Raw genomic sequence first — 14766 nt, forward strand, 5'->3', positions numbered from 1 at the left:
AAGTTTATCACAGTAAATGTAAGCTCTGGTCACAATTAAAATAAAAGGACCAGGAACATTTTCTGGAAAGTAAGAGAAATCAAAAGGGTTGTCACAGTGGAGATGCTCTTGGCTTCTGACTCCTGTTGGTTTTGAGGGCTTCTCCAAAGGTGGGCACCAAATGCATTCTCTACCCAGTTCTGACACTGTGACCAGTGGCATGCATTGATGAGGTGGTAACTGGGTGCCACCTTTAGTGGGAAAGAGTTATCAAAGAGCAGAAGGTCACATCAGAACTGGGTAGGTCCATGCTGGAGTGTCCTCACTATGGCCCAGGGGCAATTGCTTTTTTATTGGTAGCTTCATCTTCATTCTGCATTGAGCTAGATGTGCTCATGTTGACTTGATCACTAAGGCCTCTAGTGACACTGTCATAGGATGGTGGGAAAGACGTGGTAGATGCAGTTACAGATTTGTCTGGGAGTGTGCAATTTTCTTCTGCCATGAATACAGCAAAGGTTTCACCTGGGGGTGACACAGCCTCCTCCTCAGCCCTGGGCACACCTGGGGGGTTGGAGATTGTCATGGAACGGTGTAACACATAGCTCCGATAGGCCTTTTGAATGACAGTAGCTGAAATGTCTTCCTGCTTCCACCGGAGGGTGGTTGCTATTGGTTCATAGGATGTTTTTGAAACATTAGTTGCCATAAACTTCTCTTCAATATTTGCCTTCAGAGAATCCAACTCCCCAGATTCTCCCAGAACATTCTTAGTGAAGGCAAAAAGAATGTCCAAACAGTGAATCTTATCTCCAGGGACCAAGGGTAGGTCCATCTGGATTAATGTATTCCGATTGGGTTTTGGGATTCGCAGGGGGCCTGAAAGGGTGTCTGCAAAGTCTGAGAGGGCAGAAAAGGTAATAAACTGTGTGGCTTCTGGGTCAAACTTCTCCCAGGTCTCATAGAACATGTCAAAGTCATCCTCACTCAAAGGTTCACTGCTCTCCTGCGTGGCTACATTGAAGTTCTCCAGAATCACTGCAATGTACATGTTGACCACGATGAGGAAGGAGATGATAATGTATGTTGTGAAGAAGAGGATGCCCACAGCTGGGTTCCCACAGTTCCCCCGGGAGCCATTGCTGTTGGGCAGATTGGGGTCACAGTAAGGGGGTCCTGTGTTGAGGATAGGACTGAGGAGGCCATCCCAGCCAGCTGATGTGGTAATCTGGAAGAGGCACAGCATGCTGTTGGCAAAGGTCTGGAAGTTGAACATGTCATCGATGCCAGCCTCCCAACTTACATGGGGGAAGCTGGCCATGCCGAAGATGGAGTAGATGAACATGACAAGGAAGAGCAGCAGCCCTATGTTGAAGAGGGCAGGCAGGGACATCATGAGGGCAAAGAGCAATGTGCGGATTCCCTTGGCTGCTCGTATCAGCCTGAGGATGCGACCAATTCGGGCCAGGCGGATGACTCGGAAGAGTGTTGGGGAGAAGTAATTTTCAAGTGACGTAAGAATCGCAGAAAATATCAGGCCTTTAGAAGAGGGGGAAATGATCTAATTAATACTTGCAAGCATGAGCCCTGACAAAGCTGGCTGCAGTCACACTCTCCCATCTCTGCTCTCCATGTGAGCATTTGTATTCAAGGAGTCTGGGACCTCTGAGCCTTGCACAGTGACTGGCATAAAGTTGGGGCTCAGGGCGCCTGGGTGGCTCAGTCGGGTAAGTGTCTGGGTTAAGGTGCCTGGGATCGAGCTCCGCATCCCGCTCTCTGCTCAGCGAGGAGCCTGCCTCTCCCTGTCCCTCTGCCTGCTGCTCTGCCTACTTGTGCTTTCTCTCTCTCTCTGTCAAATAAAAAATAAAATCTTAAAAAAAAAGTAGGGGCTCAGTGCATGCTCATTGCATAAATCTTTTCTCTCTCAAGTAAGTCCCACTCTTCCCACCATGTTCTTATCTTTCTTTCCCTCCACCCAGTATGTCTTCTTAGTCAACCACCATGGTCAAAGCCCTATCTTCTGCAGCCTAGTTTAACTGGAAGTGACTGCCCCATATTCCACATGTACGCAGCCCTTGTCTGGCTTTGTTTATGACACAGGCCCTACTCTTCCCTGAGAATTCAGCCTTGGGACATGCCTTTTCCTCCACCTTTTCCTGGTCCTGTGCTCTGTGAAGGCCAGGATCCCCTGTGATTCCTCTCCCCATCTCCTACTGTGAAGATTGACTCAGTTCCTGGCACATGGTCCTGTGGATAATTGTACAGAGCCTGGTGTTAATTATAAGGGAGCCTGAAGAGTCAGGCAACTTGCTGACAGCTAAAGTAGACTGGCTCTGAATGGCCAGCTGCCTGCATAATGGCTTTTATTTGTTTCATTCATCTCCAGCTGTGTTTGAACTCTATGTTAGGGCCTGGAGATGGGCTTGTTTAGGGTCAGTTATGGCCCTCCCACCCCCCAACTATGAACAAAGTGAGAAAGATGAAGAATGTATATGTCTCCTTATATGATATCTAACTTGAAGATTTGTGAAGCTTGATCTTGGGGCCTATTGGGACCACAAAAGATTAGGTGAAGCCTTTAGGTCAGACAGGATTCAAAACCTCTCAGGACAAATGGTGAGGAGTGTGGTGGCAAGCTCTCTCTCCTTGCCAGGTTTCCGTTGACCCTCTTCCCCTACTTGCCTTTTGTCATATGAATATGGGTGGTCACAGTATTGTGTTAGAAGGAAGAAGGAAATGGGAAGAGATTTGGGAAGTAATTATAATATTGTATTACAAAATCTTTATGAAAGCCCCTCTCTTAAAGCTAATTTAACAGGGATATTTTTCCACAGCGTGGGGTATGTGTCTCTATAATCTACTAAGATCCTGCCAGCCAACCAATCTATGTAATACTTCAAGGGAGTATGAGTCTTCATACTTGCAACAGTTAGATACTCAATCCATGTCTTGCTAGTGGGAAGGAAGAAAGGGAGAGAGGGAGGGCAGAAGCATGAAGAGGTGGGTTCTTTCACTTGTTTTCCAGCTGTCTCTATGACTGATTTCTAACCAGTGGATGGTGTTGCTGTGTAGGTCATAGGAACTGGTAGTTAAGGTGTCCCCATCACAGAATGGAGTACTTTGAGTATATTTTATTTCTATAGTGTTGATATGGGAAGTCACATAAGCAAGCTCTTTTCTCTACTATAAAGTCAAAATGACCTTTAGAGTTTCTCACTTTGGAAAGCAAACAAACAAAACAAACCTCCCACCAAAAACAGCAGCAACAGGAAAACAAAACAGAAAACAAAAATAAACGTAAACCTCCCAAACAAATAAACACAACCCAAGGCTGTGTTTCAGCACCAGGATGGGGAGATTGATTAAGTGCTGCCAAGTTGTATTTAGATGCTGTTAACTCTTGATGGTAAATCAATGGAAAATTAAATCTACAGCTATGCTCTGACATGAAAAGTAAGCAGGTCATAATATAACAGGTCAGGATATATTTATAATGCAAAGTAGAGCTGGCGCACTGGGATTTGGTCTTTGTAGGGCCAAACTTTGCCTAAACCACAAGAAGGCTAAGGACATTCTCTTGGTTGTTAGTAGAAGGCAGCTAGTTCATTAGGAGGACATTAGCCTGGTCTAAATTCAGTTCTACCCTTTACAAACCATATGACCTTGCATAACTTTCTTAATCTGTAAGGCTCAATTTTAAATGTATAAAATGAGGATAATAACACTCCTTCAGAGAGCTGTTGTGAAGATCCAAGGAGCCCAGCCCAGTCCTCAGAAGTACCAGCAAGCACTCAACTGTGGTGGCTCTGTTCCCCACTTTAGCTTCTGACTTTATGAGTTTTCTCTGAACACTTATTGGCCCCCAGATACTGGGCCTATCATTCAAACACCCAGACTAGGCCCTAAGAGCATTGATCTCTAGGCATTGATCTTTGACTTGTCTATCACTCATATTCCCTAAGTGGACAGTTATATAAAGATTTAATTGCAGATCCTTGACTTAAGAATCTCCTTTGAACACTCTTAGTCTTTGCTCACTCTTCTGGCAACACCTCCTTTTCCAGAAAGTATTTAATGACTCACCTCACATCAAGATAAGGCCCACTGGAAGTTCCATCATCTTATATTCTCTGGAGGAGTGATTGTTCCCATCAGCCCCAAAGTTCAGGCAATGGGCTATGCACACAGTAGGTGCCTAAAAACATTTTGTGACAGCATGGAGAAGGCCAATGGAAACTCTCCATTTCACAGAGAGGACAGGGGCATTTTAAATCTGCCGCTCTTGGAAAGCAGCACATCCTGGGCTCCTCTAACATATAATGTATATTGAAAAAGTTTGTTTGTTGCCCTCTTGGTTTTGAAAAAAAAAAAAGCAGCCCAAACAACCCCAAACAGAGTCTGGGCTTCCCCACCACCTGTAAGCCCACTTACTCCCAATGGAGAGGACCACGACAATGAAGTCAAACACATTCCAGCCGTTGGTGAAGTAGTAATGCCGCAAGGCGAACATCTTCATGACACACTCGCCCGTGAAGACAGCCACAAAGAACTGATTGATTTTGTTAAGGATTTTTGTCTTTTCTTCACTCTGCTCATCAGTCTCCACCATCATGGTGATCATGTTGAGGCAGATGAGGACCATGATGACAATGTCGAAAGCTTGTCTGGTCACAATGTCAAAGACAAAGCCCTGGTACTTGTTCTGAAAAAACAAGAGATGGTCCATCAAGGCCTTTCTGGCCAACATACAAGAGGGATCTGAAGAGGCTGCATTCTCCACAGATGGCTTTCTGAAATCTGTCTCTTATCTTCCTCACACCACATCCAAACAGAAGCCAAGTCCTGTCCTTACTCCTTCCAAAATTTTATTCTTAGTTGATTCTACTTCAATGCCTCAATTCAAGTCCTTGTTGCCTTTCCCACCCCCTTGAAGTCACCGGGTACTTTTTCCTCACTGGTGCACCATTTGTAAGCTCTTCCCATCCCATCTCTTGGCTATCTAAACCCCAATAGTCCTGAGTGATCCATTTTTCTTAAGCTCCACTCCTTCCAGGGAGCTCTCCCTAATCACCTAATCACATCACACCATATTGCCTATTTCCTCTCTCTTCCCACAGCCTTTGTAGTCAGTCTTGAGTTCTAGCATTTCATGTGTGCTTCTCTTCTTCTCTACTAAATAGTGAGCTCTTTGAGGATGGGGCCATGTCTTACTTAACATTGTGTTCCCATAGTGCCTGCATAGCATGAGTTCAAGAACTGCAAACTCAGTGGCTGCTCATTCTCCCCCACCCCAGGTACTCCAGGGCAAGAGGGTAAGCTTGGAGTCCTTCTTGTTTCCCACTATAACTTCCAGACCTTTGCTCCTCCTGCATCTTGCAAAACCCTTCCTCCTTTGAAGCTTGTGTCATCTAAGTAGTTCACCATCACCTCTTCTTCATTGCTGCCACTTACCAACCTCCTGGTCCTTTGGCTTCATTACTGAGGAGTGAGGCTTTTGGCCAGACTTGCCCACTCTTGGCTACTACCTCTTGGTTCCTTAGCTAAATCTCCAATGACCTACCTGTTCCTAGCTTAAAGGAAAAAATCTTCCTGAACCTTACATCTCCCTCCAGCTACCATCCTACTTCTCCCCCGACTTTCACAGCCAAATTATTTTTTTAAAAGATTTTATTTATTTGACAGAGAGAGCACAAGCAGAGGGAGAGAGAGGGAGAAGCAGGCTCCCCGCTGAGCAAGGAGCCCGATGTGGGACTCAATCCCAGGACCCTGTGATCATGACCCAGGCTGAAGGCAGCTGCTTAACTGACTGAGCCACCCAGGCATCCCTTACAGCCAAATTCTTGAAGGCATTTTGTGCAGTCACTGTTCCCATTCACTCCTCAATTCACCTCCAAATGGCTTTTGTCCCCATCCTGTCACTGAGATGGTTCTCGTTAAGATCACCAATGACCTCCAGAATGTAAGTCCAAGGACACCTTTTTGGCATTACTTGCCACACCTGCCACCTTGAAACTCTTCTTTCTTAGTCTCCATCATGCCTTACTTCCCTGGTTCTTTTCTTGTCTTTCTCGCTATTCTGTTTTGAGTCTTCTTTATGCAACCCTTAGATGTTAGAGCACCTCAAGGCTCAGTCTTAGGCACCATTTGCTCTTCATCCCATTCTTTCTCTCTTAGGAATCTCTCCAACCTGTGAATTGGTATGTGTGTGATTTTCGCTAATTTTTTAAAATAATTTTTTATCATGTTATGTTAGTCACCGTTAAGTACATCATTAGTTTTTGATGTAGTATTCCATGATTCATTGTTTATGTATAACACCCATTTTTTTCCAATGTCACAGGACTATAGTCTCTTTGAGGGCAGGAACTTTGTATGTGTTCCTCACTGCTCTATCCCCAGTGTCTGCAGAGTATCTGGCATGCAATAGATGCTCAATAAATAGTTGAATGAATGGATAACAGAATGGACAACTCTGAATTACCCATACCTCAAATAAAATTAGAAGGCCACTCTACTGCATACAACAGGCACTTACTGAATGTATACTATGTGCTGGGCTCTGCATGAGTGGAGGCAGAGAGGACCCTGTCATGAGTCTCATCAGGGAGCTCACAGGAGATGCAAAGCAGACATGGGGGAGAAGGGCTGTGACAGAGGCTGGGTCTTGCTTTCTGCTTCCTGGTGGGGAGAGGTTGTTACCCTGTGGGTTAAAGCAAAGAATCAGACCCAAGTGGGTCTGGTCTGGCTCTGGGCATAACTGTTGGCCCATGTCTTTTCTGGAGTGGGAGGGGTATTGAAGAACCACTAATAACTTCCATTTCATCACTGAAAATGGTGAAAAAATAAAGGGTCATTTATGACCACACAACCTTTAATTAAACAGAGCAGGTGACAACATTACTAAGTTGTAGGCATTGAGTTTGCCCTGGATATTTGGATGCTGGGGAATGGAGCAGCTTGCTGGCTGCTCTTGGCTTAACCTGTGGGCAGGGTTCACTTCTTTGCAACCCTCAGTGCTCTCAGAGATGATGAAGTGAGTGACTGATGATGTGCTATTCTAGAGCCTATTATTTTCCTATAAAGTGAAGTATATGAAACCTGATTTTAGTAATTTCTATAGCAGGGAATGTTATAGAATAAAATTTCCCAGTCTTGTGGAAGCTGTAGTCTTTGCTATGGATGAAGCATACAATTTAGAACTTGAACTTTGCCAGTGGTGAGGAGGAGTATGTGAGTGTGTGTGTGTGTATGTGTGTGGTGTGTGTGTGTATTCCAGGTTGGCCCTGCTGTGAAATGGCACCCATGCAACTGTGGGGCAGAATTCCTGTGTCAATGCTCAGCTTATCTGACCAGCTCAACCTGTTGGGACTGCTAAGGGAAGAAGATGAGCATTCTAGTGCCAATAATCTAGTGAAAAGAGAGCTGGATCTGGGAAGGTGAATCTTAGGTAGGAGTGGGAATTTCTCTTTTTGCTTGTGTTTCTTTCTTGGCTCTGGACTTTGAGGAAGGTAGATGATCAGGCTTGTCCCACTGGGTGGTGGGTGCCAAGATATTGCCTGCCATATGGTTGCTGGCCAGGAGCAAGGATGGGCCAAGATTTGTAGGCCCTGGAGATGAGCCAAATGCAGTTGCTGCTTGGGCCCCTGCTCTGCTAGTTTCCCCTTTGGGACCCCTAAGACTTCAAAGTTTTGTTTAAATGTTCCAGCCTTGCCTTGGCTATGATAAGGGAAACAAAGGGACAAAAGTGTTGGCTATGCTAGGAACAGAGTATTAAGGAGAGAGCTACGTTCCTCAACTAAAGCTAGTACAGTGTTGATAGTTAATTAGTAATACACCCCCTTCCCATCCAAAGGGATGATGAATCTCAGAAACACAGTTGGGCTGTGAGGTCTCACTTCCCTTATCCATGTGTTGGGCCTCCCCCATTGCCAGCCTTGGAGGGTCTTGGTTATGGCTTGATTAGGAGAAATGGTGATTTTGTCATAGGTCTTCCTGCCCAACCATTGACTTCCACTCCTACTGTAGTGCCTGGAATTTCAACATTAGGTTCCTACCTTTGTATTAAGATACTGTCCTCTCCAGTCACTTTTTGAAATGCAGCTCATCCTATCCCAGTGAAATTGTCCTCCTTGAGAGGAGGAAGCTATGGTGGCCTGTGGGATTAGTTGATAAAATGGGAGAATCTGAGATGTTATAGAGAGATTGAGCAGTGTGTAGGGCAAGGTACTAACAACTGTCATGATTTTGCCAAGGGATGTCCCTAGCACAGGCTCCTTAGTGTCTGGTTCAAGAGTAGCTTCAGCATCAGTCCAGCCACCAGTGAAGGCCAGCAGGGACTCAGCTGCTTGTTTCTCTGTAAATCTCAGGATCCTCCTACCCTGACTTGATGCTGATTGGTTGGGCTCAGCCATTTACCTACATCTTTTAATTCTGAGCCTGTTCCTGCCCATTCGATTGGCTGACAGAGGGGTACTCCCTGAGCCTTAAGGCTCACTCAACCCCAGTTATCTTGACCTGATGGGGGATTTGGAAGGAAATCTCTGCCCCTACAGAGGTGTGAACGTCCTATCACCCCTCATTATAACACTTCTTATCAGAATTGAGCACAGTGATACATTTATGACCAGTTTCCAAGTAAAGTATATCCAAAGGTCATAGCATTTTTTTTCTCCCATAAATGTTCTCAAGACTATGTGCTCATGAAGTTTTTAGTAACTTAGACAAACCCCATGCCTTGATTTAGAAATCCTAATGTCTTGGCCAACAGAATATATGTTTCCCTAATTCTAGGGAAAGGTCCTCTCCTTTGTTATAGGTCCTTAGGCTTTGCCCTGGTGGTAGTGGTGGTGGGGCCTAATGGCATAGTGTCCTAGACAGCACCTGTAGTTTTCTTCACAGGTACTGCACCTGAACCACAGAAAGGTTACATAAATGGACAAGATGTCAATTCCATTCTGATGGCTCAGAGATTCTTGGAAGAATTTCCACTGTACATTTCCTACATAGCAATACTCCCACTCTCAAACCTGTTCATCCACTCTCAACAGAGGCCAACTAGAGGTTTGACATTTTCCACTGAGAAAGACTGAGAAGAACTTAGGTGATAATACGTATGGTTTGAGTGTTACATTTCATGGGGGAATAAAAGGGCATGTCTCCTAGGGTTTTTGTGAATAAAGGAATCAAACTGGAGTATAGCTCTAAGTTTTGGTCAATCTTTTAAACACAATAATGGGATAACTTTTGGTTCCTATTGACCATGACTATGACTGGGGCCAGGATCCCAGGGGCTTGGGTTTTGTCCATTTCCTGTCTACTGTAGGTATGGTGTGGAATGTAGGGTGAGGCTGGAGATTTATTGCAACCTAGATCATGATGCATAACCACACAAACACTTCATCTCAGGGCTCTTACCACCTTTAGTATCATTTAGCCTAACCCTCAATCCTGTGATTGAACCTTAAACTGGTTGGGGAACTCAGTACTTCCCTAAACAGGTCTATCTGGAGTACCTGTGGGAGATATATACACTCCAGAATACCAGAGTTTCTTCTTTTAGACTTCTCATTCCTTGGGCCTGGGAACTCTCATTATGTCATCCCCAAATTCAACCCAGATTTCCCCCTTCACAGAGAGTGCTGGTTAACCCCTACCCACCATAGGCATAAGCTATTGGTTGGATTTCCAGACACACTCTGCTTCAGGGAAGCTCTGGGGCTCACCAGGGGCCGTGGGATAGGCTTCTGGGGCTTCTTGGAGCCCAGCTTCTTCATGGCATTGTAGTACTTCTTTTGCTCCTCTGTCATGAAGATGTCCTGTCCCCCTAAGTACAGGAGAGGATAACACACACCACTGTTATTAAAGCAACAAGAACTCCCAGGGGTACCAAAATCAGAGCATGCTGGAGAAGAACATCTCCACCTTCTCCCTTCTCTGCAGAAAGAAATGTCAAGGCCAGAATCAAGCAGTGTCCTGCCCAGGTGCCACAACAAGTGACAGAGTGGGTGGGACTGAGCCTTAGCTCTGACTCCCTGCCTGAGTCTCTGGAACAAAGCCTGTTTCTGGGTTCTGCAGGAACCCAGAGGTGCTGCTTGGGCAGAGGGTGGGAAGAATTTGGGAGCAGAACCTAAGGAGAAGGTAAATATCAGTTTAAATCTGAACCTTGCATCCAGCCTGATCATTTTAGTCAAATCCACTGGGCTTCTGGAATCATAGTTCCTGTCAGGGGCAAGAGTTTCCCTCAGGGCCTTCTGCAGCAAAGACTTTGAAATCCAGACTCTTGACCCCTTCCTGGAGAGGAGGAGCTAAGGACAGTTCCTGCCTTATCCAAGGGTCTTGGGAGAACTCTTGATTGGTTCTCTTGAGGCCCCCACCATTTGCATTGCCCTCTGCTGAATTTCCACCATCAAAAATGCCTTCCTCCCTTAGTTTTGGGTTTTCTTTGAGGACCCTCTAGACCTCCTTCATTCAACCCCTCACCTTTCACTTCCTCACATAATTTGAATTCTTCCCATTTCCATACCATGTTTGTGTAACTGAGTTCACTGCAAATGCTCAGGAAATGGGCTGAGATCTCTGGGATTTGAGAGGAGATTTTAGAAAATCTGTGGATACAGGGAGCCTCCAGGGAGAGACATCTCAGTGGGGCAGGGGCAGAGGGTTGGGAGCACTGGATGGGGCCACACTGAAAATTCTGGGCAAGGAGTCAGCAAATATAGTTCCCCCTCCCCAGCTTCATCACTGGCTTATCTCATTCTATCACCTAACATGGCCAACTCCCTGTCAAGGTCTTACTCAATTTCCTCATCTATAAAATGGGAGAAGGGATTGCTTGAATGGTCTCAGAGCCTTCTAGGGTGCTGATGACATTGATCAGCACTTCACAGCTGCCTTGCTGAGCCCCTCTGGGGTAGAGAAGGGCTGCCCACTTCTTATGCCCAGAACTCTGGCCAAGGACTTTCTATAGGCGGGAAGCCTATGTCATTAGACATTTATTTTAAACTATAATAGTTTAGTAGCTCAGTCCTAAACTAGGTGCTTCTTTTATTTATTAATGTTTTTATTTATTTATTTATTTATTTGAGAGAGAGAAAGTGAGTGAGAGAAAGTGAGAGCAAGAGCGCGCGGGAGAAAGAGCGAGCGAGCAGGCGGAGGGGCAGAGGGAGAAGAAGAAGCAGAATCTCTGCTGAGCGGGGAGCCCAACTTGGGGGCTCAATCCCAGGACCCTGAGATCATGACCTTAGATGAAGGCAGACACTTAACTGACACACCCCTAAACTAGGTGCTTCTTGTACAGGTTTTTACTTTCCCCTCACCAGAATCCTATCAGTATTATTAACTCCACTGAATGGATGAGAAAGAGTTTTTAGGAATTGCCAGCTATCTAGTGAGTGGCTGAGTCGGGAATGAAAGCCCAGGTTTGTATGATGCCAAAACCAATGCTGGGCTCTCAGTGCTATGCTATGTGACTTGTCCATATGACCCTGTTTTTTCCTCTGGATCTCAGCTTACATTAGTCTAAAGTGGTGCTTTATCTACCTCAAAGGAATGGACGGTATTAAATGAAAGGATTAATAGAGGGTGACAAGAAAGCATTTTACACCTTTAATGCCCTAATATTTTAATGTAAATATGAGAGGCTATCTGGGATTTGGTTCCTATTCATCAGAGTCAGCATCCATGGAGGCAAGGGTCTTCCTCCCCATCCCAAGGAGGGTTGGGATTCTGCCAACACTGGAGCTCTAGCCCTTGCTGAGGCCTCCTGACTCAGTGCTTCTGGGGGTCAGAGCTCCAGACAGAGGCAGAAAGTGCTGGAGCCCTTTCTTTCCCTGTTGATGTTTCCCAAAGGTCACCTGGGACACACCCAGCACACCTGGTTCCAGCTGGGAAGATCCGGGGCACTCTGGGAGAGTGGAAGGGGACCCGGACAGAATCAGGGATGTTGTTGACACAGAGAAATGCAACTCTTCCAGCAGCAGCCCAGGACACCAGGCAGGGGTGAGGGCTGCAATCAGGGTACAAAGGTGGGTATTGGTGTTAAAGGCCAAAATTGGGCTCCTGGTCAGACATGAGGGCTAGGGATAGTGTTGGCTTTAGTTATGAAGCCAGGGGACAGGAAATGGAAGATTCGTGGAAACACCTGAGCCCCACTTATCTTTTTTTTCTGTTGATTGAAGTTGTCAATTATGACCCCAACGAAAAGATTGAGTGTGAAGAAGCCGCCAAAAATGATGAAGATGACGAAGTACAAGTACATGTACACATTGTCCTCCCACTTGGGCTGCAAGTTCACCTGTGAACAGACAAGGTGAAACATGAGGAGCAGGTGGGTGTATGTTTGTTTTCATCCCTGAGACAAGAACCTGGGTGTGGGAGGGTGGTTTATTCAGGAGTCAGGAAGCAGGACTGAGGGAGGGGGAAGGTAAGCAGGAGAAAAGCCAAAGGGGGTGTTGATAAGCAGGCCATCACTGGGGGGCAACTGACGCTCCATCCTGTTGGGGTTCTCCAATGAACTGTGTAGAATGCACCTCAGAATTGTACCTCTAAGGGATTGGGAAGCTGGAGCATTTATCCAACTTATCTGTGAGGGTTGCCCCTGTGGACATTCAATCCCCCACCCTTGGGAGTGGGGCTGCTGAGCAAGCTCTGATGCACTGAAGAAAGTCAAGTCTCAGAGAATCAGAAGCACAGCATGGGGGTGAACTCAAGAGGTGGGCTGAGGGGACTGGGGCACGGCATCAGCTCTGCCACGACAGCAAAGGGTCTTTCCTCAACAGCACCCATCTCCTCCCCCTGCTGCCATGAATACCCTTGTTGTAGCCACCACCCTGCTCCTCCCTCTGCCCAGGAAGTGCCCTCACACACAGTCCTGGGGATGTTATCTGATATTTTCCTCAATGGTGAGCAGGAGAACTTGAAATGCCTGGGGAGTGTGCCTGGTAGGGGAACAGGTGAGGTTGGCTTAAACATTCAATAGAGGGCCAGCTGGACACTGCTCTAGGGAGGGATAAGGCCAGGCTGTTGGGGGACTGCTTTTTCTGGTACCAAAGCCACCTTCAGTCCATTTCAAATAGACTGATGTGAGTGGGATGCACTGAGGGGAAGGCAGTAGGCACAGCAGACTGAGACTCACATCTCGGGCATCAACAGCTGCATACATGATGTCCATCCAGCCTTTAAAGGTTGCCTGGAAACAAGGAGCAGAGGTCACTCAGTGTCTGTGCATTGTCTACACTGAACTCTGTTTTGATTCACTTATTTTTCTGTTTTTCTCACAGAGCATAGGCCCCCTGGAGGCAGTTCTCTATATCTGCCAGGGCTAAGCACAGCGCCTGGCCCACCACAGCTACTCAGGGATTATTTGTTGAACCAATGCATGAACAAACAGTGGAATGTAGGTAGGTGTGGGTAACTGCATGACAAATGTGTAAGCAATTGCATCAACACCTGATTGGATGGAGGCAAGGTATGGATGAATGAATGGAAGTGTGAATGTGTTTGCCTGTCATCACCACCAGCACTTTCTTGCATTATAATAGACCTGTAATACAATTTATTACTGTCTAGGAGAGGATCTTCAGTAGAAGACTGAACAGGTGGCTATATCATGTCTATTTTGTACAAATAGTGAATTCTCAGTCATCACCTGATACAACTGCACTGCAGGTTCTTCCCTTTATTCTATGCTGCCAGCCCACACTTGTCTAATTGTACCACTGTGACATTGCTTTCATGGGTAAGGTCCTTTAGCCTCATGCCGGTCTGTAGGAATAGGTAGTGACTTCAGCTCACACTGACTGCTACCCCTTGCAGAGTCTCTACATAGCAACTTCTGGAAGACACCAGACCCTCTACATTATCAAGTAGCCAAAGGAACAGACATGGTTGATCTCCAGACTTACCACCTGCAGAAGTGCTAGGTAACCCATTGCAACATTATCAAAGTTGACTTTCACGTTGACCCAGAAGAAGCTGCCAGTGTGGTTCTGATCTTTACAGTCAGATATGTTATTCACAATAGACAAAGGCACAAGAGAAAGGTGTTCATTGGTTTTGTTGATGCACCGCCCAAACTTCCCCGCAAAGAAGTTCACACCCATGATGCTGAAGATGAGCCAGAAGATGAGGCAGACGAGGAGGACATTCATGATGGATGGGATGGCACCCACCAGGGCATCTACCACCACCTGGGGGGGGGGGAATGCAGAAGGATCTGGAACCCTTCTTGCTGGATCCCACTTCTGTCTACACTCAGTCTGCTTCATGAGCCAGTGGCCTTTGGAAGCAGCAAGAGAAGTGGGTTAATTAGGACAATAATTCAGACTCAGAAGATTGAGAGGCACTGGGAAGCTGAAGATGGGTTTAGATCTTCTCCCTAAACATTCTGGGCAGGTTTTAGGGTATTTTCCCGGGATTGAGAAGATGGATGAACGTATAGTACACACATGCTCTTTTAGGGGTGTGAGTGTGTGTGTTGTGCTTGCACATACAGACTTCTAGGACCTTGCTTTATTCTTCTTAAATACTATTTTAAAAGGATTTTAAAAATATAGCTCAAGGTATGCCTTAGTCAAGAATCAGTGAAAATTGAAATCCATATTCACAAACTTGCTTTTTGTAAAGCAGCAACGTAGAGATAAAATAAAACAAATTTCAAACTATTTCAATCCTAAGTTCCTAGTGTTTGTGAAGGCACAAGTGAATTTTTAAAGTCCACTTTTATTTTTGAAGGTAGGATGTCCTCTTTGAGTCAATGGTGGAAGAAAGCAAAACTTCATTTTTAGTACT

General features: G+C 45.8%; 1 protein-coding gene across 3 annotated transcripts in view; it reads right to left on the reverse strand.

Moving 5' to 3' along the window:
* Nucleotides 1-241: 241 nt before the first annotated feature.
* The window catches only part of SCN10A (sodium voltage-gated channel alpha subunit 10), a 91228-nt gene continuing 76703 nt past the window's right edge, over nucleotides 242-14766 (reverse strand). For all 3 annotated transcript variants that reach the window (XM_034992269.1, XM_034992261.1, XM_034992254.1), the window contains 6 exons: nucleotides 13881-14165; nucleotides 13112-13165; nucleotides 12134-12271; nucleotides 9702-9806; nucleotides 4411-4681; nucleotides 242-1518 (listed from right to left, as the gene is read on the reverse strand). In XM_034992269.1, coding sequence (XP_034848160.1) covers nucleotides 305-1518; nucleotides 4411-4681; nucleotides 9702-9806; nucleotides 12134-12271; nucleotides 13112-13165; nucleotides 13881-14165 — 2067 coding nt within the window. In that variant the 3' untranslated portion in view covers nucleotides 242-304. The remainder of the gene's footprint in view (nucleotides 1519-4410; nucleotides 4682-9701; nucleotides 9807-12133; nucleotides 12272-13111; nucleotides 13166-13880; nucleotides 14166-14766) is intronic.

This window comes from Mirounga leonina, unplaced genomic scaffold (genome assembly GCF_011800145.1).
Source record: "Mirounga leonina isolate KUSES-001 unplaced genomic scaffold, KU_Mleo_1.0 Mir_115, whole genome shotgun sequence".
NCBI classification, from domain to species: Eukaryota; Metazoa; Chordata; class Mammalia; order Carnivora; family Phocidae; genus Mirounga; species Mirounga leonina.